General features: G+C 47.2%; 1 protein-coding gene and 1 long non-coding RNA gene across 3 annotated transcripts in view; one reads left to right on the top strand and one right to left on the bottom strand.

Annotated features, from left to right (window-relative positions):
• Nucleotides 1-27,954, top strand: part of LOC149350480 (uncharacterized) — a 30,795-nt gene extending 2,841 nt beyond the window's left edge. Inside the window, exon 3 of the long non-coding RNA XR_016289453.1 lies at nt 27,762-27,954. This is a non-coding gene — a long non-coding RNA (uncharacterized LOC149350480). The remainder of the gene's footprint in view (nt 1-27,761) is intronic.
• LOC149350481 (carboxypeptidase B-like) lies at nt 128-25,081 on the bottom strand. Of its 2 annotated transcripts, XM_089576888.1 has the most exons (12): nt 24,864-25,081; nt 21,856-22,074; nt 20,366-20,441; nt 18,223-18,359; nt 16,799-16,904; nt 15,745-15,843; nt 13,278-13,376; nt 11,753-11,863; nt 5,970-6,069; nt 4,708-4,910; nt 1,758-1,842; nt 128-330 (listed from the first exon to the last, which is right to left on the bottom strand). In XM_089576888.1, exons 2-12 carry the CDS (start codon nt 21,951-21,953, stop codon nt 164-166), a joined length of 1,281 nt encoding a protein of 426 aa, XP_089433014.1. In that variant the 5' UTR covers nt 21,954-22,074; nt 24,864-25,081; the 3' UTR covers nt 128-163. The 2 variants fall into 2 exon arrangements, with proteins under 2 accessions (XP_089433014.1, XP_089433013.1); XM_089576887.1 differs by lacking the exon at nt 24,864-25,081 and having other exon boundaries at nt 21,856-22,133.
• Nucleotides 27,955-27,966: the final 12 nt, after the last annotated feature.

Below are 27,966 nucleotides of genomic sequence, written 5' to 3'. Positions count from 1 at the left end.
GTATCTGACCCCCCCCGGTTTCGACACCAGGAGTGCATCATCAGGTGGGGCCCGCATGCACTGCAGCATGCATCGCTTGTGGTATCGGTAAGCAGATGCGTACAGTCGGGGCGATGTGCCAAAACAATTCGTTGTTCGCTTCTTCTGCTTTATTGCTGCTTTATTACTGAATGGCAGCCACCATGCCAACCCATGCTTGCTTCGGGACCTCCATGATGTTGCTCTGGTTCAAGAAAAAGCCGTTCTTCTCCGAAGAAACCTCTATGGTGAAGCTCATTCGGACACCTTTCTTGACATACATCCAGTCGATCGAAGTACCCGGAGCGATATCTGCGTTCGTGAAAGCAGCAAATGAGCGTTGTGTGACCCCACTGAAGCGCTTTGAAAGCTGGCAGAAAGGTTTGGGGCTCAGTTTAGCCCCGATATAACCAGGTCGACGAGGGAGAATTCAAGCATCATCTCTATTTTCTTTTTAACGGTGGATCTTCCAACATTATGGTGCAATGAATCGAAGCACGTTTACGTATACGGCTTCACCTTTTTTTTCTTTTTTTCTGAAATGAAGTTGTCAAAAGACGGCGGTGCTGAGAATTTCGAAGTGCATAATTCGCGTTAACACGTTATCGTCCGTTAAATCTGTCAGAACATATAGACAAAATTTTTATTGCGGGGCAAAAGGCGATAAATGTAATGTACTTACTATGCAGATAAACTGGAGTTGGTCTAGATCGACTGATTATTGCGTTCTAATATTAAAGATCGTGCATTTTCGCTAAAAATAGACGAAAAAAAAAAACAAATATACAGGTGTCGCCGCCACCGGCCTATTTCAAAATCAAACAGATTACGTCACGTACTTCTTGGTAGTGGATCTTTGAGGTTAGACCACACCTCCATCCACTTCTAGTCAGCAATCACGGGGTCCATAATTTTCCCGACGTCGTCGTCAAAATCGCGAGTTTTAATCGGGTTGCGGAAAAAAAAAGTGTGTTTTTTTTTCAACTCCAGTTTTCTCAACAATCAATACCTTTTGCTGCCGCATGGAGCCAAGAAATACAATTTTTCTCACAACAATAACTAGGATGGAGTTCCCCAGTGTGTGTGTGTGTTTTTTACGTGCCAAAACAGCTACACTGCTTGTCTATGGAGATGCGCCTCAGTCATCGGCTCCGGCTTAATTTGGACCACCTGGGGTTCCCTAGTGTGCACTGATAGCTAAGAACGCTGTAGTGCATGTCTGCGTGGACTCTGGCAGCATTCAGCTTGCGTGTGCACTCGTCGTTATCCGCAGGTGCATCTTGCGTTCTTTTGGCTACCCTGGCTGGGTCTAGAAAATTATCTCAGAAGCTCGATGGCGCCAATCACTGCTGCTGCGCCACCGCAGTCTCGGAAAAAAAAACAAAAAAAAATGCGACGGTCAAACCCAGGTAGCACCGAACATGAGAATGTTGTTATAAAATTGTTATGCAAGTTGCATAACGCTACATGTTGCATTAGATCGTTATGTTAATTTTTGAAATTAACAGATAACGTTAAATGCAACTAAACTAAACTAAACTAAACTAAACTCAGTTTTGCAACTAAATCTTCTATATTGTGTCTGCCATAGATTACGTGCACAGCCCCGTTAATTCATTACAAAACTCAGCTTATTCACCACTCTCACTCAGTAATGGCTATATAATCTCGATTCCATAGCAGATTCCATAGATTCCACAGTAAGATAGCAAGGAGATCACAGCCTTTGAGCTACTCACATAGTAGAGAGGCAATGGATCCAGCTCTGTAGCGTGTGCCGCTGACCTGTTGTATTGCGTCGACTGCTCGATTTGCCCTCGCCATCTGCAAAGGAATGCGTAAAGGCAAAAAGGAAATAGGATGACGCAATTTTGCCTCGTGTCATTCGAAGTTCTTTCCAGTGGCCGTATTTGGCCATACCAAGTTGACCGTGCATTCAAGATGTTTTCAGACTCCGGGATATTGCGCTGAAGGCTGAATTTTCTGGTATGACTGTCATTAGAGCGATAGCTTCGAGGGCTCCGTTATTGTGAACACGATGTTACTGACTCCTATCACATTACAGCATTGCTGGAATTCTCACGCTAGCTTCAGAAATAGTGTTTTTACGACTTTTGATTCGTTCCTTGCGTGACTGAACACTGCCCTGCTACAAGAAACGAGAATGACTTAGAAGCCCCGTTCAGGGACCGCCTGTTGAAGTTGCAGCACGAACTAATATTAGATCTGTTCATTCCGTAAATAACCTCAATCACTGCGGGGACGATGGCATAAAGTGTACGGCTGCTAGTGAGGAAGCAGGCATACGTGGTGGAAGAAGCTTTCAGGACGGGCATCCAAATGAAAGCGAAGATACAGCTTACGGCTGTCAGAACTCCGAACCAAAATTAATATGCCCACAAAGCTATTAGCACTGCTCAATATAATCGTATCCAATGTGCAAATAACTTTGTCACAATACGCTGCTCGTCTTTTACACGCGTTATACACAGCTTACAAAAAAAATTCAGGGGGCACTTTGACTGCCTAAAGTGCGTAGAGGCGAAAGCGTTTCCGTACCACTTTGACTGCCACTGTGGAACTGGTGACGTCACCACTGGATGACGGCGCAGATAATTAATGACTAATTATTAAGTAATTGCAATGTCTAATTACTGATTAATATTAATTAAATGTTAATTCATGACGCTTAAGCTTCGCCTTTAGGAGTGGAACGCGACAGCGTGTTGTAGCGCTACCGGGGAGTCCACAGAATGCCACCGCCCGTTCGGCGCGATGCCTTGCCCTTTGAACGCAACGCCTTTCGAGGAAAGGAAATGGCGCAGTAATTCTCTGTCATCTCGGTGGACACCTGAACCGCACCGTACAGAAAGGGAGGAAGTGGGAGTGAAATAACAAAGAGGGGCCGTAATGAAGAAAATGAAAATTGTATTTGAGGAAAGTAAATTACGCGCTAACTGTCTCACATATCTCCGTGGACACCTGTCAAAAGCGTGACACCTCTGCTGACAAGCTTCTGCTGACAATCTTCTTTCGACGACGAGGCATTAAAGGCTTAAAACTTTAAAACGGCCATAGCGACACTGAGGCAGTGACGGTCCTAGAGATTGATTCTGGGGGGGGGGGGGACGAACTTCCATATACCGAAAAATAAACGAAATAGAAACAAATATTCTTTATTTAAATTCTATTTGTACAACGATTTTTGTGCGCTTTGTTACTGAAAAATAAATGGCGAACGATATAGGTATTATACCATAACTCATGCTTTGAATGTTAACGGTTACGTGAGCAATATTAATTTCGATACCAGGGGAAAACACGTGTCCAGGGAGGTCAAAGCACCTGCCCGGGCATTTCAGAAGCGGGGTCAGCGGCCTTCATTACTCAGTTCGGCGAAGGGGCTTTATTCCGCCCTCGGCCCCCTCCGACAAGGCGGTCGGCGCTCCTTGTCAAGCCAACAAAAGGGATGATCCCCTCGCTGGCGTCGCTGTGTCCCATGGTGGGGTAAAGACATGAATGGACGGCTCCTTGCCGCCCCGACGAGGTTGCGGGCCGCCGCAGGTGAATGGCACCGCCGGCGCCATGGCAAGACAACGGTGGGGCCCGGCAGGACCCCGATACCTCGACAATCACTACGAAATTGTACTCGTATAACTACCAACATATAGAACGTAAAATTGTGTGAGATAAGACAGCGGCTAACACGGTGAACCTACAAATGAGAGCCAGAAAACAGACGTTCGGGGAAGATGTGCAAAGGCTTTTTTTTTTTTTTTTTTGGGGGGGGGGGGGGAGGTGGCGGTCGAATCGCCACTGTACTGAGGACAAATTCAAGTGGACCTATATCGACACAATACTGGCTTGTAATGACAAAGACGGTTTCACTGAAAACGGAACTTTTGTAAGCTGGAGAAGGCAAACAAAAATTAAATAAGGCATCACAGCCATCGGCCGTTTTCGCGACGAACTGCCATGAAACTAGACAACGCACGCGGATCCCTGAGGCTAGGCTACACGCCGTTCACTTCATAACGGTGATCACGGAGTCCATTTTAGTCTCGACGTGACGAGTTTGAATCGAGTGGGGAGAACATTTGTAAATCCGATTCTCCGAGCAACAAATGCATCCTTTGTTGCCGGACAAGCGTCAGCATAACCAGAAGGAGCCATAGACTCGGTTTCTACCAAGAACAAAGGTTGAGTGGAGTCGCCCTGACTGTCCCTTTACCGAGCGGCAGCCCGGAGAAACCTGAGTACAAAGTTCTTTTCAGTCGTAGTTAAATAACGCATGGGGTCGTATTTTTTTTATAGCTATTCTTATCCCAGCTAATGTTTTCGTCGTCTGTGACGTCACAGCCGATACCTACAGCAAGACATTTGTCATAGGCAGGGTTTCCCTGGCCATTGTGACGAGGACCGCAACAAAATACAGCCTTTTGTAGTAGAGAACAACACACTGTTTACATGGCAAAGAAGATGAGACACGCACAGAAGAAAACAGGACTTGAGCGAGTTTTGGACAACCATTTCAGAGCGGCATCGATACATGTCATTGCAAACAAAACGCTCCGAATTGCTAGAAGAGACAGGCGCACATTGGTGCAGTGGTTGGCGCTCATGCATTTCTGGGACGACCGCGCGCTTGAGGCCGCGCCAGCAAGGCCGGCCAATAGCGGGCAAGCCTACCAGTTCGTCGTAGTCAGGCGGCCTCTCGGTGCGGAAGCTGTACGGGATAAGCCAGAGGTCTCCAAAGGCGTGGAAGCTGAAGTAGAAGGCTATCCTGTCGCGGAATTCAGTCACGTATTCCCGGAAGGCGTGCGACTCCGGCTCCGAGAAGGGCGCCTTGCCACAGAAGGTCTCCTTGCAGGGGTCCGCCTCTTCGACCGTGCCTGCATGTACGCCACGAAGGAGGAGACCTCACGCGCAGCAACCACCGGGCTTCATGCGCATACCAGATGCCCAGGGTGACTGCCTGCCCCAGTGGCCACGCCGTCACCACAGACATCGACTAGATCGCGGCCATACGACAGCGAAGAGAAGCTGAAAAGAAATCTTTTCGCGCTCACTTTGTAGCTTTACGACCGCGTGGAACAGCATGGCATAGCCTTATTTTCGTTTCTTTGCGGCGACCCGGTAAATACAAAACAACCGCTGTATGCATTTAGAAAGGGGCGCCGCCTCTGCCCACGTACGAAGTGCACGGTTACTCGCATTCTCCAAACACGCTGCGCCGGACACAGTCGTGAAAACTCCTCAGAAATGACTTGCAGGTAAGAGAAAAAGGAAGCGAAACCATCACATAATGAACGAGGCATCTTAAGCGGCGCACGCTGTGCCATGCCTCCCTGAGGCGATGTGTAAGGGTGGGCAACAACCTGTACAAAAAAAAAAAAAAGACTGCACAGTGATGCGTCTGAAGTAGTTTTCACGTCATATTCAGGCGGGATTGCTAGGTTTTCGGCGGTTACCGCAGCTGGTTCATCACGGACCTATGCTAGGCTCGGTTATTTTGGCGCTGGTTACATATATGGTCTCAGAGAAGAATGGAAGGGAATAAGAATGCACTGCAAAGTATGTGGCCATTAATGTAATCCTGTAGGTGCACAGAGTTGAGCCTGACGAAAGTAAACGTAAAGTTCCTTGCTATAAGATCGCCCAATCACCGTGCGGTCGCTCGAAAACAGGTTTATCAGTGGCGTGAAATACCTTTAGTACACCGCAGTATGTCTTTAAACCGCATAAGATACAAAACCTTCCTGTTCCTTTCGCTTGCCAAGGACCCCCAATACATCATTAATGTAATGATGGCAGACGATTTGTGACAACGGTAGCAACAAACTGTCACAATGTTCATAAATTTGTAAAACGATGCCGATATATGCATGCATCCTCCATTTCGTGAGAAAGGCGCAAGTTGAAGGAAAAAGCGGGCGGAGGCATAAACTTACTGCAAAACGACACGTCGAAATTCCGGTTGAGGTCGGTACCGTAGCATTTCGTGCCATTGACGCTGTACTGGACGGAGCGATTCTTTCTCCACATCCTGTTCTGAAAAGCAAAAGGAAAAATAAAATAAGGCAAATACCACTACTTGCTCTGTTCTTATTTTTTTTTATTCCGTGGGCGTGTACTCATAATCTCGATAGCATCGTTGCCCTCGCAGCCCAAAATGCAACAATGACCGTGGCGGCTCTCGGGGTCGAGCCGGGCAGCATGGCTACCCGAGGCCAGCATATGAGGCGCCCTGTCAGGCGCTTGAGTCCGGCGCTTGCTTACGGCGCCAACATCGTCCTGTTTTTACTCATTGCTCGCGGAGGGGCCCCGATCGAAGCATCAAAGAAGAAGAAGATCGAAGCGGTTGTGTACGACTAGCGGCACCGTGGGCGATTAGAACCCGTCGAGATATAGTCGCTACGTTTTGATTTCGACTACATCCGCGGTACTTCGGAGTGCTCCGAAATGCCAGCGGCACGGCCGTTTCTGTGCTTTGAGACCTAACTAAAATAGCTGTGCGAATACCGCGGCAGGAAATATAGCTTCTTGCACAACAGCAGAGCTCTTAGACCCTCTAGGCAGGCTCACTCACTCAATAACTTACGTGTACAGTTGGTTGGTTCGACCACTGCGAAGTCAAGTGTTTGCAAGAGAACAGGCTGCCCCGAGTTGTCACCATGTAGAAGAGTACTCGGAAATGTGCGAGGTTCGACAGCTGAAGGATTCTCACTCAAACGAACTGGGTAAGATTTATCGATTCCCTCTGGATGACGCATTTTACATGCCAAATATTAAAAAAATAACATTTGAATTGATTAAAAGAAATGATCTGTTGCGAAATCGCTGCTCCGTCCCCTGTTCAAATTTAGCGATAGCGAAAGGGGGATGGGGGCGGCGGGCACGCGGTAACCTCGATTGTTTGTGTCCTGCCGCTGGCTGCTTGGGATTCGACGGAAGCGGCAATTATGCCTCCACACTGCAAATGACTAGAGCTGCGACGCTGACGCCGTTGATTATTCCTCGTGCGCCCAACGCCTCCAGTCACGCAGTGCTCGATAAGATTTGTCTTCAGCAGAAACCGGACGCCCGTACAGCGGGACGACTGCCGTTACGAAATCTTCAGCGCGCTTTTGCAGAGCTCACCGAGCTCATCGCAGTGCATCGAAACCGAGACGATAGAGCTAACGCGTTGCGGCTCGCGGGTGGCGTTACGCAGCGCTCGCTTTGTATTCAGGCATCACAAGAAAAACACACCACGTCCCCCCACGTCACGGTGTTGTGTCACTCCGCCAACAGACCTCCCCCTCCCACAGCTAAAGCGTCCATCTTGTCTTGTTGCTTTTTTTTTTTCCTGCCAGTGCTTATCTGAAAAATTCAAGTTTGTATGCTGCCATTAGCAGGAGTGCGTTTCTCGTGTTCAGAACCACGCCGAAAGTGGCCAGAGTCCGCCCAGAGATGCTGCCAATATTCGCGCGCCGAAGAAAGCAAATGTCGTTAGCGCTGAAATCTGTGCACACAGTTCAGTCGAGCGCAAGAGGCAACGGAATTTGCGACGGGCGTGAGAGCAAACCATGTCAGAGAACGCATAGCGACAAAAGAGGCTGTGAGGTTCGACACCGTCTCTCCCAGCTTTGTTTTCACATTAACCGGCGCCAGCGTCTGAGAAACCGTGCTGCTAAGCGGGCAGCTAAACGCGGCGAAGGTTTCAAATACCTCCAGCCAGCCAGCACGCGGCTGCTCGCTTCAGCAGGCATCATGTTCATCTGATCGCCCTGTGTTTGCACGCGCATTGCGCCGTGTAATGCCGAGAGCATGGATGCGTGCGGGCGTTGGTGGGAAAGCGAGGGTGAGAAACGCTGACGTCACTTTCGACGAATAGAGAAGTTCGAAGCTGACAGAAGCGTGCGGCATCGTTTTATGTGCCTTACTTTCTTGTGTTGAGCGTGGTGCGAATCGTATTGTATTTCGTCGCCGCGCACCGCCGTATTTTTTCTCCGGAGCCAGGCACGCAGACCGTGTCGTCGGGAAGCCGTGGACTGGGTTCGCAGGGCGTCTACAGAGCTCTAATGCTGCTGTTAAACGCGTTGCTCTACGTGGACGCTTGCGTAAATAAGAGGATTTTGTAAAGGTTAACGACGTGACTTCGAGAGGCGTAATAAATGGTCAGGAAGAAAGAACCACGGCTTTGTACCGAGACATTAAGGAAATAATTAAAGTGCTGACCGCGAGTAAATATGAATCAAGCATGTGCCTATATTCTGCCCATATCGTGCAAAAATGCATGCGTTTTTGCGAAGCTTGCAGGCAAAGCAACCTCTTCAGAGCACGTAACTCGTCGAAATTGCCAACATTTGTCGGGCCACAGCGCCGTGGGTAACCGCGTTTTCGAAAATCTAAAAACTGATATGGATATTACTTACGGTGGGCGATGCGCCACTCAGTAATTAAGGAGCCTAACAGTAATAGTTAAAAAGTTAACTATTCATTATTAGTTAACCAGCCTGCTAGTTAGCACGTATTATCTGATGTACTACACCACTGTCAATGTTATTCAGAAAAAAGCGCTCTTCTAGCTCAAAAATTACGAGGAACTTTAGCGGCTAAAGTGGTGAAAGGCGAAAGCCTGAGTGCTGCATTCTGCTACGCGATTGTTCACTGTACATTTTGTTGGTTCATTAATTAACTGCCAATTAATGACGCTTAAGCTTCGCCTTTAGGAGTGGAACGCGATAGCGTGTTGTAGCGCTGCCACGGAGTCCAAGGAACGCCACTACCCGTTCGGCGCGATGCGTTGCCCTTTGAACGCAACGCTTTTTGAGGAAAGGAAATGGGGCTGTAATTCTCTGCCATCTCCGTGGACACCCGAGCCGCACCGTACAGGAAGGGAGGAAGTGTGAGTGAAAGAAGAAAGAAGGGCCGTAATGAAGAAAATGAAAATTGTATTTGAAGAAAGGAAATTACGCAGTAACTGTTTCACATATCTCAGTAGACACTAGTCGAAAATTGTATTTAAGGAAAGGAAGTTGCGCAGTAACTGCCTCACATATTTCGGTGGACACCCGTCAAAATTCGCGCGCGGTGACGTCACGACAATTTGGACCAATCTGAAAGGCGGACAAATACGCCTTGCTCGTCGGTAAATTGGTTTGTGAGGAAAGGAAATGTATCTGACTCTGATATCTCGCTGGACACCTAAACCTCGCCGTAACGGGAAGGGAAAAAGATGGGAGTGAACGAAGACACCGTATTCACTAGACGCACCTTTGTTCATTCCAAACCATCGAGCTGGCATGGCGGAGTGGTAGCGTGCTCGGCTCGCACTCCGGAGACCGGGGTTCAATTCCCAAGCTCGGCCAATTTCCTACTCGGTTTTATTTATTTATCTGGTCTGACTAGAAAGGTTAACTAGACTGATTGGTTAAGTAAGCAATTAACTAAACTCAGTCAAACTTACTTGGAGCATCACTATACGATCCCTTTAATTGGTTGCACGGTTAGTAGCCAAGGTACAATTGGCCCCGTTTGAAATTCGCGCACTGTGACGTCACGACCGTTTCGACCAATTGAAAAGCGTGACATTTCTGTCGACAGCTCCTGCTTACAACGATGAGGCATTAAAGGCTTCCGCCTTAAAAAGCCTATTTTTAAAAATTGTGTAAAGACTTAGGGAAACATCCCGTATAGCTGGCAGGTTGTTCACAACCCAGTGGGCAGATGGACAGCCTACCACAGGAGCGGGAATAAAGATGTTCTTGCTACTACTACTACTACTACTACTTCGCGCTAGCGCAGTTAAAATGCGCCACCAGTCGATGTGAGCCACGAATACTGGATAGTGAGTCCATAGTTTTAGTTGGAAGAAGTAAGCCACAGCTCTGATCGAAGTCAAACAAACAGTGAAAGAAATGGTTTGGGTTATTGGGGTTTAACGTTCCAAAGCAACTCAGGCTATGAGGGACGCCGTAGCGGAGGGCTCCGGATAATTTAGACCACCTGGGGTTCTTTAACATGCACTGACATCGACATCGCACAGTACACGGGTGTCTAGCATTTCTCCTCCATCGAAATTCGACCGCCGCGGCCGGGATAGAATGCGCGTCTTTCGGGTCAGCACCCGCGTGCCATAACCACTGAGCCACCGCGGCGGCCAGCATTCAAGAAGTTGTCGTTAAACATTATACAATATTTAATATTCATATTCGCACAACTATTTTTAGAGGAGTTTCATACATTCTGACGGTTAATATATGAAGGCCTAACGCACAGCGGGCTTTAATTCAGAAGAATCGAGAAGTTAAACATCTCAAACGGGCATCCTGAATGTACAGGGTCTTTTTTTTTTTTTTCAACCAAGAACAGCAGTGAAATATTACACTGAAACGCACAGCCTTCCGTATACCTTTAATATCGCGCGACCGTCCACCACGTGGCTTGTCAGCGCCTTCATCGGCGAGAGCTCGCGCAAGCGCACAAAGTAGCGCAGCGGGAGCGTCGCCCGCTGCGCTGTTCCCTTCACGAAGGCACACCGATTATAGTAGAGCACGTGAATGACTAAGATGCGTCACTGTGACGCACGTCCCCCTTTCCTTTATCGCAGCGTCTGTAGACGAAGCAAAGTAGATTAAACGTTTTTTCAATCAATCGCTTTGTACCGTTGACGAGAAAAGCTGGTGTTCGTCGTTCCGTGTCACCAAAAAGCAGGCGGCTCACCTACCACGCTGGGCAGGGGGCAGCTGCCCACCATGGCAGGTGGGAATTAACTCAAATAAATTCAGAGCAATCTCCATCTGCCTACCGTGTCAATGCGCATCATCTCATTGGTCGAGAGGTCGCCTTGTCTGTGAAAAAAAAAAATTGCTTTACGCAAGCTCGGGAAGAGCAACCTGGGTCACGCAAGCCCCAACGAGGGCTGTGTTTTAAACAGCCGCCTGCCGCGGCTCTGGCGCATCGCTTAACCGCTGCACCTCTGCGCCAGTAGTGGTATGAAGCGCTGGTGTTTGTCCTTCTATTGTCTCGTCTTCCGTTGCACTGTTTTATGCAATTCTTCAAACATGTACCAACCAGCCCGTATTTCGCCTCTTCTGGGATCTCTAACGTTATCGCACTGTACTCTTAAGGGTAGGTTAAGCGTCGTCCAAGTTTTTTTCTCTCCTATGGCCGGAGCCTGCGCATACGAAACGAAGTGAAGATTAACAAATAAAATAAATTGATCAGCACTCGCGCTATATTGCCTGGAATGTGAACATTTTGATTTGCCGTATCCCGTTGCGAAGTGGAAACTCAATCACGGGACCACGAATCAAATCTATAATCAGTGCTTCAGTCGCCACGAGTTACAAAAGAAAGTAGCGCATCTTCCAAAGGCGTCTTTCTTTACACCTACGCACCATTCTTTTTTTTTTAGTTTTTTGCAAACAGCTGTAGCGTGGCGGAGCGTGTGCTCTCGTGAAGGGAACAGCTAAGCAGACGACGCTGTAACAGGGGAGAATTTTGTGCAGCTTGAGGGCGAGTTTGTTGTTGGCTGCAAGTGGGGTTAGCCTTGCGTTATACCTGCGCAAACTTGCGTGAACTCACGCCCATATCCAAGCTCATTGCCATTATAAGGCGCTGACATGCCGCGCGGTCGACGGTCGCGCTAAAATCGGGGGTGCTGTACACAACACTGTTCATACTCGGGCTGATAAAAAAAAAATAAGAAACCCGTCCAGCATGTGGACAACAAACGCAGATCACAAACCGATCTCCTGGAGAACTCGTATCCGTCAGGGTTGAGGCACGGAATCACTCTCCACTCGTAGTTGAAGATGGCCGACACATCTGTGGCTCGCTCCTGGTGGCGGGTGACAAGCTGCGAAGCAAGTTTGTCGATGCTTGTGGCGTCCTGGGCCTTTGCTATCCCGTTGTTTTTCAGGAGCCACCCCCTTCACCCTTCAATCATAACGATTTTTTTTTCACGTGACGGACGGGGGATTTGTTATCTTTGTCATGTGAGTCGGAGTCACAAACGCTTCTAGTTCTACGCGACACATCATGACATAAATAAAAATGACTACCGCTTCTCCTCTACCCTCAATACCCCCCCCCCCCCCCCTTAGAATTTTAGAGCCTCCCCCAATTTCAATTCCTGGGGAAAACCCTCTGAGGTCACAAGGACGTTCGAGGCCAACACTGAATGCTCATGTATGTCCCGTCACACTCATGATAGCTGAATGTTGTATATACCAGGTGTCCCAGCTAAATGTAACCAGGCTTTAAAAAAAAAACGAGGTGTCCTAGCCGTCTGAAACCAAATGAGGGTTGTTTAGAGCCGCGTGACCTAATCTGCAGTATTTTTTTTCGTTCTTCAAGGTTGACTAATTAGTTCAGCTTAATTAACTAACTTTTTAATTATTGACTTGAGGAACAAAGTGTGAATGGAAAAGTTGTAGATCGCTTTGAGAAACAGCTTACTGAGACATTTGGAGCAAAGTAATATTTATGTAACATAGTTTTTTTTACCGGCCTTTAACCATAACTCGCACAATAAGAAAAAGCTTCCACATGACAACTGTGGCACTTCAACATCCCAGGACGCGCCTTAAAGAATAAAATCCATTTTTTCTGAAGTCCTCTCCTCGATAAGACTTTGGGTGCACGTTGGGGCAGAGAAGTGAGCAAGCAGCTGGTCACGTGGCAACTTTCTTTTAAGGCCAATAAATGAAGCTACGTAAATCATAACTTGACGGAAAGAGCACTACTAGCGGTTTTTCGAGGTGATCTAAGACTTTTGCATTGACACTTTCTTCCTGAAGTTAATAATTAAAAAGTGAGCTAATTAAACTTAACTAATTAATTAACTTTGAAGAGCGAAAAAATAGTCAAGACTAGGCCACGCGACTATGAACAACCCTAAGTTGGTTTCACTGGACTAGGGCACTTCGCATTTTTTAAAAGTTTGGTTGCATTTAGCTGGGACACCCGGTATATATATATATATATATATATATATATATATATATATATATATATATACACTGTTCTAGACTGTTCTAGTGGTATTTCCATAAAACCCTATTACCGATGGCAGGCATCGTATGTCACTAGGTGTCGCTCAGAAAAGGCGGAAATTCCATATGATAGTACTTGCTAAGGTTAAGAAAAAGATTTGAAATGGAATTAAAGAGGAAAAATATTTTCAACCTGGTTGCACCCGCCACTACCCCGCTTCAACGGGAACGCTCTGCCATATATGTACACCCGTTCTCACCTTAGAAAGAACTCACCTCGTTGATGATATACATGCAGGCGGAGATAGTGACCCACTCCCTGGCATGCACACCACAGTCGATCACGATAACGGGAAGGTCGGCTTCGCTCGCTATCTGCAAATAAAAGGCCACACGAGATGCTTGTCTATCAGTGAGTACAGGCAAAAATACATGTGTTTTGATCGACAGACAGCAGCCTACGTGATCTTGCCATAGATTTCATATACTGATATCACACAGCGAAAGCTGTGGTCGCGCTCTCATTAACACTTGCTGAACATTTTTGCTAAATAGTGGTGACAGATATCATAGTCCGTCTTTTGACAGCCAGCCGTTGAAATACGGCGTAATTTAGCTGCAACATCGGGCTTAACACATGATGCTGTTCCAATCTGTACCATCTTGGCTGCTGCTGCATGCCATTATGCTGAAACTTATAGACGATAGCTATGCGACATTTGTAAGACCAAAGCGCTATAAGGTAAAACACACGCACACACAAAAATTTTTTCGAACACACGTGAAAAACAGTGCGTCTTTAATTTTGTTTGTCTTCTTTCGTGTAAGCCTTCTGTTAAAAAAACAATCTGTGCTGTCCAAACCCCTGCAGGTATACTTGTGAAGGGACCATATGATGGCATCGCAGGGGGTCGGCACAACCTCTTCTCTGCACTTTGCCAAAATGGAAGTTGCTATATAGGTGTTTATATATGTTTAAAGCAGTATAGCCACGCAGTTTTTCGTTGTGACTTTTCTTCTTTGTAATGACACATAAGACATTAGTATTCATAGATCACCCCTCGTGGTAATCGCCCTCGACCGCTAAATAATTTGGAGTCGAATTTCTTCTCTCACCTGTACCAAAGCCGAACGATAGCTATGTATACGTCACGTGAAGTATAAGAAAAACTGCGATATAATCGCAGCTCCTTCACTCGTTGTGTTCCAGCTCTTCGGGCAGGCTGGCTTTAGCGTTGTAGCGACTTAAAATGACAAAGTAGTGATTATATCGCAGTTTTCCTCATGAATCACGTGACCTATACGGACCTTTGATGTCATAGCCATCACTCAGCTGTTGAAACTGAAACAAGTGAAAGAAGAAATTTGATTATAAATTATTTAGCGGCCTAGGCGAATACCATGTAGTGGTCCATACATAGTAATAACTTGCGCATCATTACAAAGAATAAAATATGCGACCGAAATTTGGTGTCTGTATACTTCTTTAAAGAGCAACTCCGGGGTTTTTTTCTCGGTCTTGATTACTTCCAACAAGTTTTGGAGCCACGCGGTATTTTATTTCGACACGAATCGACTTTAAAGTTCATCGGGTTCGTGGACTAAGGTCAGATGGTTTCTACCAACAGCAATGCGTTTTCGACCTCCCAAACATTCCTTACACGTCAATATCCGCTCCCTGCCTCAGTAAGAAAATTCCTGAGGCTTGTATTGGACCGCCTCAAGCATTCTATGAAAGGAGTCATTGATTTCAATTGTACCTCGGCCATTTAACACGCGAACGACTGTTTTTCTATAGTAGGTTATAACTTAAAAAAAAAAAACAGCAGTTAACACTTGGCTACGGTCCGCGGCGTCCTGTATTACTAACAACAGTAAACGAAATCATCTTTTTAATGCTTGACCAATGCTTGAGGTATCAAAATTCTATAGCTTAGTTTTTTTTTTCTCACGATTGGCTTGTTTAGGTAATAAAAAAAGTTTTAACAACGGACTACTTTCTTGTCCTGGAGGAATTCTGTGCGGCGGTCCCGAATGTTGGCGGAGCTTCACTGTCGACTTAAGTTATATGCGGCTATGTTTGCGACGTAATTTCTGCGTCACGCGAAGGATCGTCCCTAGCGGCGGATTGAGTTTCATTTTCGGTTTGTTTTCATTGTTTTAAATGGTTCTCCTCAATATTTGAAAAAGTTTGGTTTATGGCTTATGGAGGTTTAACGTCCCAAAGCGACTCAGGCTATGAGGGACGCCGTGGTAAAGGGCTTCGGAAATTTCGACCACCTGGGGTTCTTTAACGTGCACTGACATCGCACAGTACACGGGCCTGTAGAATTTCGCCTCCATCGAAATTCGAACGCCGCAGCCGAGATCGAACCCGCGTCTTTCGGGACAGCAGCCGAGCGCCATATATAACCACTGAGCCACCGCGGTGGCCTTTTGGAAAAGTTGCTTGTTAGAGAGATACTCTAAGCAATGGGGGTGTCACTATCAACTCAAAATGCTTGAAAACCCCCGTAGTTGCCCTTTAAAATACAGAAAGACATAGAAAACGCGCTTTGAATTCAGGTGAGAAAAGAAGTGTCAGCAGCGAAGAAAAGTGTCAAGAAAAGATAATATTTGTGGAATAAGGGCAGCGCTAGTGAAGACATCATTCTTCTCATCAACATGATGAGAATAATGATGAAGCATTCTTCTCTCATGTTCATTGCAGTCAATACTCTCTATTAGCACAGAAGAAACCTACCTTGACGGAGATGATGTCGTTGTCGTCATGAGTTTGTCCGATAACTTGAGTTTCAAGAAAGCTGTGGGCTTTTGCATATCCCAGCAGAGCTTTCGTGACCTAGAGCGTGAAGTCATGAGTTTTAAAATAACGGAGAAACGGAAATAAGCAGTCACGTGTGGAAAAACAAAAGGATTCTTCTGCATCCCATAAATTCAGCAGACTATCTTTGCAGATGCTGAACGGATCAAAAACGAAACAGCATACAGTAAAGACCTCATTTTCGCGAGGACCCTATATTCGCGTTTTTCGCTAATCACATATGACTGTCGGAAAATTGTTCCTGCCACTAATTTGGCCGCAATGTAGACTTACAAATCGGGAAAAAAGTAAATTCTCTAAGAACAGCGTGTATATAGTTCCTATTCTCGATAAGCCCTTGGTATCACATGTGTGGATGCAGCTAGACGTATTTAAATTATTAATTTGTTGTCATTAAAAGAACAGAGCTGAATCGAGGTCGGAGGTATCTGAACTGGGAACAGCGACAATACCTATCAACGGCGATCTGGACTGACACGAGGTTGAAACGCTCTGCAACGCACGTTTGGAACGGCTGTGCAACAGATAATGATTCTCCCTTACGACCAACGAATACCAGTTGCATACGTTCTTTCTTTCGCATGAAATCTGATACGTTAAGCCTAGCCACAACTGTCCGAATTTAAACGGTTTGTTGGATTGTTTCGAAAAGTTTTGCGCAGAAGTGATCGCTTATTTGTGCTTTCCGTTTTCTCGCACACATTGGTCTTTCGGCGTTTTCTGCGCTAAGCCAAGCCAAGAATGGAAACTAACTCGGGGATTGTCAGCAAGTTTCCCCAGCGGCTTAATGAGAGCTGAAGCTCTCAGGCATCGCTGTATATTCGGCTTGGTTTCAAGTTCAAGGATTGAAGTCGAGTTCATGCAACAGCTGTCGTATTTCGCATCAAGGATATAAAATCTGCTTTTTCGTATGTACGCAGCCCCGCCCGCGGATCCGCATGCAAGTCACGTACGGCCGTCAGTTTCGACTCACAGATCTGTAGCTGTAATAGCGCGAGTAGTCGAGGAGGTCAGTTGACGCTTCGCCGGCAGGGTTCGCATCGTCTGGGGCGATGAGGCGCTTCTCTTCGTTGATCAGGCTGCGAAACAGAAGCCAAGTTGCGCTCAACAAGGTGAACGGCGAACAGAGAAAGATGACTGACAAGTTTTCTCTTTTCGGAGAGCTTGACATTTCTATTTTTTAACGCCGCGTAACTGAGCTGCTAATAAGACAGAAGTCAGCAAGCTGTCTGTCCATACACAGTCCTTGACAGGAGTAAAGAATTCACTGCGGGCATCGACCGGAGATGGCGTGATCGGAAATGGCGTCGGGTTGCGTCGCAATGCCCGCACGGCAACGCTTCGAACACGGAGGAATAAATGCCTGGCTCCGAAGCTCTACACAACGGGCTGAACTGTCTTCACTCTGTAGAGCTCTGGCGCGTGAGGAGTGGTACAGAAATTTCGCCGCAAGTACGGCACGGCGTCACAGCCACGTGCGATCACACGCGCAGTAGACCCTTTACTTTTGACAAAGACTTGATATTTCTGTGGCATTTTTCTAAATATATGCAAGGCGCTCAAGAGGCTTTAGTGTCAATCTAGGTGTACTGTAAGCAGTTAATTTTTTTTTTTATTTTCTAGATGCATTTCACAACTGCCACCTAGCCGTCACGTAAATGTGCTTCGTGTAGAAGCAGCCTGCTTATATGCGTATACGGCTTGTATGAACTTTCACAGATTCCACAGGGCAGAGGACCGAGGCGCTTTCACAAACTGCAATAAAAAAAAGCGGGCGCTTAAGAAAAAAAAAAGAAACATCAGAGAAGCTTCGGAAAGCTGTGCGCAAAAATTAAGGGGGCACTTTAGCGATCTAAAGTGCGCGAGGCGAAAGCCTTTTCGCGCCGATTTGACTGCCTCTGAATGGCTATTGACCAATTAATTAATAATTGCTAACCAATGACTAAATACTAATTAATGACTAATTACTAATTAATGGTTAAGACATACTATGCCACGACGAATTCAATGATTTTGGTTACGGCGTATAACACCACTGATGACGTCATCAGGATGATTGACAGCTATAGTGTGACAGTTTTCGCGGACGGACGGGCGGTCAACGATGAGCCATCAAAGGCTTTTGCCTTAAAAATGTGATTATGTTTGTCCTAGATGTAGTTAAAACTGCTGATTTCATAGTCTCACCAGGGGTGACCTTCTGCGCCCTGTCGCAAGCAGTTTACTCCACTGCACGTACAAAAGATAATTGCATAGCCTGCCGTTAAATTCAGCAGGTACGCCTTCCGATGAATTAACAGCTCGATGCAACCAGATGTATGAAAGCGAAGAGCCGAAAACATTCGAAGACATGAGCAAACAGACAAAATGAAGTGTTCCGCGAAGACGGTCGCTGACCTTTGCAAATTGTCCGAGTTGACGTTGTATTTTATGCCCGCCGACTCCATGACGTCCACAATTTCGTTCATGCTTTCTGGAGGCACTCTCACCAGTCCAGTGTGACCCTCTCTGATGGTGTGGCTCCAAAAGTCCAGCTGCGTTTTGAGTCAAACTGGCATTACAAGCAGTTTTGCGATAAACTGAAACTAACTGTGAGTTTGTGCGCATCATTTTGGGACCGCACACAACTTCTTGCTAATCACTGTTCTGCAACAGGCAAAGAAAAATTCAGGGGAGGGGGGGGGGGGCACTTTGTTGGCCTAAAGTGCGGTGAGGCGGAAGCCTTAAGTGTGCGGTGTTGCTGCTTGTGTCACTGATGTGTGGTTAAGATGTTAAGCTTAGCCTCTAAGTGGAACGCGACAGCGTCTTGCAACGCTGCCAGCGAGTCCACAGAACGCCATCGCTCGGCTCGTTGGTAAATTGGTTTTTTGAGGAAAGGAAATGTATGTGTCAGGCATGTCTCGGTGGACACCTAACCTCGCCTTAATGGAAGGGAGAAAGATGGGAGTGAACGAAGACACCGTATTCACTAGACGCGCCTTTGTTCATTCCAAACCATCGAGCTGGCATGGCAGAATGGTTAGCGTGCTCGTCTCGCACTTAGGAGACCCTGGTTCGATTCCCCAACTCGACCAATTTGCTACTCGGTTTTAAGGCGAAAGCCTTTAATGGCTCATACTGTCGTGACCAAGTCGTGTTAGTAAATTTGTCCGCGTTTCACATTGGTCGAAATGGTCGTGACGTCACTGCGCGCGAATTATGACGGGTGTCCACCGAAATATGTGAGACAGTTACTGCGCAATTTCCTTTCCCCAAATACAATTTTCATTTTCTTCATTACGGCCCCTCTTTCTCTTTCTTCTTTCACTCCACTTCCTCCCTTCCTGTACGGTGCGGTTCAGGTGTCCACCGAGATGACAGAGAATTACAGCGCCATTTCCTTTCCTCAAAAAGCGTTGCGTTCAAAGGGCAACGCATCGCGCAGAACGGGTGGTGGCGTTCCGTGGACTCCCTGGCAGCGCTACAACACGCTGTCGCGTTCCACTCCTAAAGGCAAAGATTAAGCGTCATTAATTGGCAGTTAATTAATGCACCAACAGAATGTGAAGTGAACAATCGCGTAGCAGAATGCAGCACTAAGGCTTTCGCCTTTCACCACTTTAGCCGCTAAAGTTCCTCGTAATTTTTTATTTATTTTCCTGGTCTGATTAGACAGGTAAATTAGGCTAATTAACTAATTAACTAAACTCAGTCACACTTACTTGAAGTATCACTATATCATCCCTTTAACTGGTTGCATGGTTACTAGCCAAAATAAAATTGGCCCGATTTGAAATTCGCGCACTGTGACGCTACGACCATTTCGACCAATTGAAAAGCGCGACATTTCTGTCGACAACTCCTGCTTACAACGATGAGGCATTAAAGGCTTCCGCCTTAATACAGCATACAATTACCGCTTACCTGCTTCTATCTTCCCCTTACCTTAATTCTAAACCGAGCGCTTTACACGTACTTGGATGCAAGGCAGGACCCGCATCGAATTAAACCTACTGTTTAATCTACCTGAAGTTTTTCGAACACAAGAAGCAAATTTAACACCTTTACGCTTCGCATATCGTAGAAGCTTAATTACGATTATGCAATATCCTAGGTTTTCTTTCTTATCATTCGTAGTCTCAGCGTCTAGTTGCATAACATTTTTTTTTTCATGACTCTTTAGGGACGACAATGGCCTACTGCTCGAGAAGTCCAGAACACGAAGGTTCCGTTAGATTTGCTGTTAGCAGCTGTGAATGGGATTTCCTTTGATGTAGTCGAGTGTTTGACGGAATACCGTCTGGCGAGGAGGGAACATAATAGCAGAAAAGAGAAGCACTCGTCACAAAAGAAAAAATGAAAAACAATTGTTTTTCCTTTTTTCTTTTTTGGCGAGTGCTCCTCTTTTCTGCTATTATGATTTCCTTTGATGTCTTCAAGACAAAAAAAAAAAAAGAAATTGTTGAGGCTCGGTTGTGGATCGAAGACAAGCGAAAACTACTTGTGCTTGAATATACGAGCCACACTGCTGCAGTGCAATGTTCAAGCATTCGGTTCTTACGTCGAGGGAATCCTTCACGTCGAGTAGGGTCTTCAGATGTGACAGGCTGTCAATCCTCACCGAGAGGAGGTGGTGCCTGCACACGAGCGTGAACGTAAAACAAAACGTGTCACATACAAAAAAGTATCATAGAACTCTGTGTGTTTGTGTGCGTGCGAGCGGTTGTAATCGCTGTCTAGCAAACACTGCGTCCTTGAAACTATAGTCCTTGAATAGTCCCAGAACCATCAGACAGCGTAGATGGGGAGTGAAAAAATGTAAGGGAAAGATGGATAAGGGATAGGCACAAGTGTGCATATTGATACAGGGACCGATTTCTCCCGGCAGGGTTAGTGTCCAGGGACGCCATCAAACAGATATTGCTAAGCTAGGCATAACCAAGGGCGTGTTTTGGTGCGTCGTTTAGTGTGTCTAGAGTCACTAAGTGTGCCTAACCCACATGGTTTGATCCGCGGCGCGTAAATATGCCAAACGCTTACAAACTGCAGGCGCCCTTGCGGGGACAGAACAACAACAACAAAAGTAAAGTACCAAACAATAAAGACACGAAGAAAGCAGTCGGGACTGCTCCTAAATCTATCGCTGAATTAACCAATTCCCTCGGCGAAGTGACGTTTGCGCTCGCTCTGACTACGCCGGAAAATTCAGTTAAAATTGCTTTCCTAGTGCGCATGGCAGGGTGCCGTATAAAGGAATACTGTGTCCTCCTCATATTTCACTGACTTTGCAAATCGTTAAATGTCACGCGAGAAACAGCGAATTTTGAACTGTAATGACCCCTGAGGATTTCGATGGTATGACCCTTCTTCCAGAGTTGGCGAATGCACATGCTCGCCCGGCTGGGCAGGAATGTCGCCGGGGTGTGGCTACGCCTTTCCAACCTGACTGCCGCCATTTTGTTGGTTGGACTGATTTTCGTACCAGGCGCTGCCAATCCACCACGCCTGCGGGACGGGTGCGTAGCAGCTTAGTGAACAATAAGGTGACGCCCAGGGAGCAGTTAGTAGCGCCAGGTGAAAAAAGCAGTCCAGCGAGCAATATGGCGGCAATCACGTTGGAAAGTTTCGGTGTCGGCGTTTTGCTGGAAAGCTTCCAGTCGATCCACTTCCACCGAGAGGACGGGAAAATCGAGCATTTCCGTGACGTATGTTCTGTAAGAGCGCGAATGCTTTCCAAGATACCTCTGAAGCAGAATTTGCTCTACTGGCTAAGCTTTCCCGTTACAAAACAAACCGCTTACACGCCCAATTCTCATAAATGATGTCGCGAGTAGGAGCCACACCCTGGGTAATTTTTTTTTTTCAAAAGTAGCCTCGCTACGGGTGCTTTTAAGTACGTTTATCATTTCCTAACGCTTCCTAACCTAACTAACGTAACACCCGCAAAGGATTGCCACTGCGTTCAGGCTTCTCGAAGGCTTCTGCGGTTCCATGACATACGATCGCTTGGATGGCGCCCCGGAGACAGTTGAAGAAAGAGGAGGTACTCACCCGAAGAAGTTGGCGTCTGTGGCACCATCGAGGACGCCCTGGGCCCGGGGCCACGCGAGGCAGGCGAGCAGCAGCAGCAGCGGCAGAGCGGCGCTCATGGCCACGGCCGCGGCCACAGGACGAGCCGCTGGCCTGTTCTCGGCGGGGCACTGAGGCTGGCACTGCGGCTCGCGTCGCCGGCAACCACTACGCCGGAAAAACCGAGACGCTGCGGCGACGCTGCAACCAGAAACCACAGCGCGCAGCTACACGCATCCGCCTCGCTCTCCCCTGCAGGCCGTCTCGGTACATGGCGAAACTGTACAGAAATGCTTCACGAGTGAATAGCGCAGGAAACTATAGCCGACTGGCTCGAAGAGGCCACGAAGTCTTATGCTCTATATGCATGGCCGTAGCCTTTAAATGGCATAATTCGGCAGAGACGCTTACAACTGCTTACGTGAGAATGCGAAGGCAATAAAGTGCGAGTCATGCCAGATTGCATAATGACCATGCGTCATGACCGACTACGAGGCATGACTATGCTTAACGTATGTACAAACTCTATACACCCTACATTACGTTACTTGTAAAGCGCTAAGCCATGTTACATTGCAGAATGAGTCATGACTATGCATAGTGTTTGTAAAACTCTATACACTTTGCATTATGCTACTTGTAAGTGCTGAGTTATGCTGCGTTTTACAGAAAAGTTCCGAGTCATGCGTTATGACTACGCATACTTTCTAGAAAGTCTATACACATTACCTTACGTTACTTGTAAAGTGTTGAGTCATGCTACGTTGCAGAATGGCTATAAGTCATGACTAAAAAGTTCCGAGTCATGCGTTATGACTACGCATACTTTCTACAAAGTCTGTACACATTACCTTACGTTACTTGTAATGTGTTGAGTCATGCTTCGTTGCAGAATGGCTATAAGTCATGACTTTCATAGGTCATAGTACATGCACGTTTCATCATTCATTGCTATACACCGGTGTACTGCATCATCCGAATTTCATGCCATAGACGGCGGCGGACGGACTTTGTGTTAATGGAACGTATAATGCTTTCGCGTTAATAACAACATTTCATACTTCCCCGTTTACACTATTTCCAGGCCGGCTGGATCCAGTGGTTTCCCTACACACCCCCTCGGTTTGTAAGGATTTTTTTTTTAAATGAATGTGACCGTTTAAAATAAATGTGACCGTTCGATGCGAGTCACTTAAAAAAAAAAAAGCCTTACATTAAGGTCGCACTCTTCAAGGTTAAAGGTTTTTGTGACGAGGCAGCAACTAAACAGGCACTTAGCAATTTTGGGCGATTCGAGCATTTGACACAAATCATCTTGAGATGTGCCAAGGGACTACTGCTGAGCATTGTGCTGGCTCAGTGAGCATGTGATAAACAGCCAACGTTATTACCGGTGGAACGGGTTACTTGAACGTTGTTTAATTTATTTGCTGCATTCACTAGCGCGTTTATATTATCCTCGTATCTAGCCTCTCGGTCCTTAAAGGCACATTGCAGTTGGCGTCATTGAGATAAGGATAAAACCATCGGTTCAAATCAACAGGCCACCTAGTCGACAAGGAAAAAAAAAGCCAGTTCCTACTCGTTCGTCTCTGCTTTCGAGCAACCTTAAAGGGCCACTGACCAGGGTCCGGACATTTTTGAAGAACAAGCCCACTGCATAGATGAGGCATCGAAGATAACCTCTGCAAAATACTAGAGCCATGCGCGCCCCGAAAAGCTGCGAAAATTCAAATCAAAGCCCGTTCGTTCTTTCCTTCCTTCAAAAACGGGCCCCGCCCACTACTCTGCACCCCGCTGACGTCAAGGGTGGCTACTTTCGCTAAAGGCACTCCATTGGTGCATCGTTCTGACTGACGGGAGAAGGTTGGGCGTAGCCTTGGCGTCGCGTCGTCTGCACAAGGCTTTCCGCAGCGCCTTCTGTTCTGGCTCATGCCTCCAAACCCGCATGAAGGAAAAAAAAAAAAACTGCGGAGGGAGCGTGCGGCGACAGCCTTGAACCCTTGCCATAAAAAGTAAAAAATAGTAAAACTGAGGGAGTTGGTTCGCCCCCCCCCTCCCCCCCCCGCCGTGATCACGTCACGAGAAGCTCTGCGTGCGCGCTCCCTTCTCAGTTTCTTTTCTTCTATGCGAGCCCCCCAAAACAAGGTTTTAATTAGTAGTGCAGCAGAGCCTTTCCCTCGCTCGTCCACTTGAGCGCTCCGCATAGACACCGCTTATCCTCCATGCATCTTGCGTACGCCCTGACTCCAATGAACGACATGGGCTTCGGAGCGGAGAAAAGACACAAACACACAGAACACAAACACACATGAAGAAAAGCAAACGGGCGGTTGCCGGGTCCGCACTTCGCCGTGTGTTTCGAACAGAAACGACTTCCGCCCATCCGCTCGTGAAACGGTGGGGAGGCCTAAAAAAAAAAATGAAAAGGTGGCTCGCTAACTGGGAATGACAAACAGATGTATGAAAGGGTGCGCTCGCTAACAAGTCTAGGTGGTCGAGCCGATCGCGCCTCTCGATCGTTCAGTGTGCGGAGAAAATGCGACGACGCTGTTTCAGCCCCAGCAGCAAAAACCAAGAAAAGAATTCTATTGAAGGCGGGGCCATGACGTAGCCCCGTGACGCACTCCACAGACACCACGCCTCCGGCTTACGTCGGAGAAGGAAGGGGTGATTTTGCCTTGCCGAGCCTACTCGACGAGGAGCGGGAGAGAAGAATTTCGAGGAGGGAATGGAAGGAGAGGAGGCTCGCTGAAAGAGAGGTAGAGAGTGTCTGCTGAGCTGGGGTGGTCCGTGGCCCTTTAAGGCTAGTTCTTGGCGGGTTTTTGACCGCCTGCTGAGAATCCACTTGAGACGCATGTACACTCGCAGTCTGGCTGTGTCTAACGTTATATTTCGGCCAGATCATAAAGCACAACAGGCTAGTAAATATACTGTAATGGTATTTACAGGTAAAACAGCCTCTTTAAAATATTAAAAAAATTACTTACGACTGCTAGAGCTTGCGACATGGCCGGACTGGTGCTTTGGTTGCCTTTCGAAGCACGCTCCATTGACTTCATGAGATCGAAACGGGATGCGGGGTCATCGTCTCGCGCCTGACACGGCGTGGTTTGCACGGTTTGCACAAGTGTTCCCCGCCATCGCCACTTCAGATGTGGAGGATCGACCTCGCCTGATGATGGCGATGCTGTTGTTTTGCCCTTGGACGCTGGCTCCATACGTTGTTGGCTCCATACGCCTCTTGACATAACAGGAGTTTCTTCGTTTTCGGCCCTATAGAAATTTGTGAGCGATCAGTGTGAAAAATAACCCGATGAAAATGACATCAGAAGACATCGCATGAAACTAGACTGGCACACCTCACCGCACCTTCCTCTCCCATATAAGAAAAAAAGGATCATCAGCAAGAAAAAATAACTGGCTTCGAATCCGAAGAAAACAATTCAGCCACAATTCGAATTGAAGGAAAACAAACGGACAGAAAAAATAAAGAGCCTCTAGGTACTGTAGGCGAAATTACTGAGTTCCATTCGATTTCGCAGAGGACACGACTATCAGGAAGCAGGACAGGAAGGGACGTACTGGATAGACTAGGGCTCCCATGCATTTAGTCTACGGGGGACAGAGAAGACTTGAAAGACCAGCATAGAAGCAAGATCGAAGTGCAGCCCATTCCGAGAAATATGCACCCGGAATTTCATAAAGGAAAGAAGAAAGGCTAGGGCGAACGTTATCAGGAGAACATCGGGCGGGATGGAAGAGGAAGTTTACGCGGACGCGGCAGGACCGGTCAACGGGATATAAACCCTAGCATGCACGGATTCGCAAGAAAAATTAGTGAAATGGGGCATCAATTCGATACCAGGGAATCGCTCAGGCGGAAGAGGCGGCTATTACTTTGTCGGTGGTTTCCTGGAAGGTCTCGTGTGTTATTACGGACTCCCAGACTGCATGTCGAAACTATAACAGAGGAAAGATTGGTAAACACGCAAGCAGAATACTCAAAACTAAAGAAGACACAGGCTATAAGTCCTTAGTCAAATAGATCCCAGGACACTCTGCGGATGTTGGAAACGAAGGCGCTCACGCCGCTGCCCGCGGGCTGTTACCCCGGGTCCACCAACATTCGCAGGAACATAATTATTCTGAACCGTTATTAAGCTATAGGGAATTACTTCAACATTTGAGATTAGCAAGGAAAGTGCACTCCGAACCGCACAAAAATCTACACAGGGAGTAAGGGGCTATCCTAGGGAAATTGCAATCAAATACTTGATCAACCCAGTCAGATTCAGCTAAATGTTTCCAAATCCTTACCATCCGCATTTCGCCTCCTGCGGTGAAGTGGCTAGCTTATACCACATGGTATGGGCATGCCAGAACAATCCAGGTATTTCAAGAATTAAGAACCCAACAACTGAGGACTGGGAGGTGGCGCTGTCCAGCTCACATTCGGAAGACCAGCTTAAATTTCATTGGTGAACCGGGCAAGATCGGCAGCAAAAGCCCATGGGCTCCTGGGATGAGGGCCCACCCAACTAACTACGATTTCCTCAATGCATTAAACGTTTTCTTAGTCACTCACTCTAGGCACTTGAAGCGGTCCCCTGTGGGTATGTGGCATGTTTTCAAGGATACAACGGTAATAACATGACATCGTGAATTCGATCGTGATCAGTTACGGAGTTCAGAACACGTAGAAAAGGCACAGCGTAAATAATATTACTCAGTGTCGATAAAAGCAATCGCGGCAATTTATTTATTTATCCCTCAGGGCCAGAGGCGTTGCGGAGAGGGTTGTGGTACAAAAAAAAAAGATGACATGAATATTGAAAAGCAAAATGCAGCGTCAAATGTTACGCAAACGTTGAACATCACCTGAATTTATATTAGAGAGCTTTATCATAGCAGAAACGTATTAGCACAGACATATATCGGTTTATCGGATGCCTTTATTGGATACTATACCCCGACGTTCACTCGAAACGCGCTGGTGGGAGTCAGTATACCTACTACAGTGAATCAATAAACGCCGTTATTTTTGAAAATGATCTGCGTGTCATCCCGTGTAGCGCCCATATAGTGCGGGGTCCTATATGCAGCGGCCACTGCCTCAGTACGTCGCACTAGCCTTTGCTAACCGGCGGACGTGAAATCAGCCAGCCGCTCCTCCCGGGAGGTAAGGGTGGAAGCAGAGATTGGAGATCGGGTAGGAGTCCGTCGTTTATCAGTATACCGATGATCAGATCCTGTGCAGATAACGTGTGTATACTGACAAACGCTCACAGTCCTACGTTTCGTGATAAGCGCGTGGCTGGAGCCCCGGATATGTAGTTCGTGGACTTCACCGAGTCTTCGCGTCATTTTGCAGATTTCTTCCTATCAGATTATCAGATCCAAAAAATAAATTGGATGGTGGTCAGTTATCGCTTCAATCTCCTTTTTGTTTGTGTCCTCCCACCGCCCAAAGGTCTAATGCTGCCGAACAATTAGACGTGTGGGCCTATACCACTTCATTAAAAAAAAATCGTTGGCATAGAAAACGGGAAGTAATTCGGACAAACAGTCCCAGAAGCAGTGACGGTTTAAAAATGCATTAGCGGAATGGTATCGCACTGAGTTGGACACTGTCGCCGAAGACGAGGAAGAAAAGCGGCAACGTTAAACGATGTCTTCTTGTAAGAAACCACACTGTTTAACGGAACCAATGCCAACGCCGCTGCCAGCCTAATGCTGCATCTTGTAGCCAAGTCTAGCCCGTGCTGCATTTCGGCGCCTTTAACCCGTGTGCGCGCATGTAGTCCGACCTCGCAAAGTGCCGATTCTGCGCCGAACATCAGGGTACCTGACCAACGCGTTTTGCTGTCTGCTCTTATTGTTCGCAGGCAGCGACTGCTGTCCATACATTCACGCATGGCCGCGGTGAAGAAAGCACGCGGAACTCAGCCGCCTCGGCCGCCTCAGCAACCACGGCCGCCTCAGCAATCTCGGCCGCCTCAGCAACCTCGGCCGCCTCAGCAATCTCGGCCGCCTCAGCTACCTCGGCCGCCCCAGCAACCTCAGCCGCCTCAGCAGCCTCAGCAGACTCAG

This window comes from Amblyomma mixtum, chromosome 3 (genome assembly GCF_055824585.1).
Source record: "Amblyomma mixtum isolate Tamu chromosome 3, ASM5582458v1, whole genome shotgun sequence".
Taxonomy (NCBI): Eukaryota; Metazoa; Arthropoda; class Arachnida; order Ixodida; family Ixodidae; genus Amblyomma; species Amblyomma mixtum.
The sequence above is the reverse complement of the archived record's forward strand: the minus strand, read 5'-3'. Positions and strand labels throughout refer to the sequence as shown.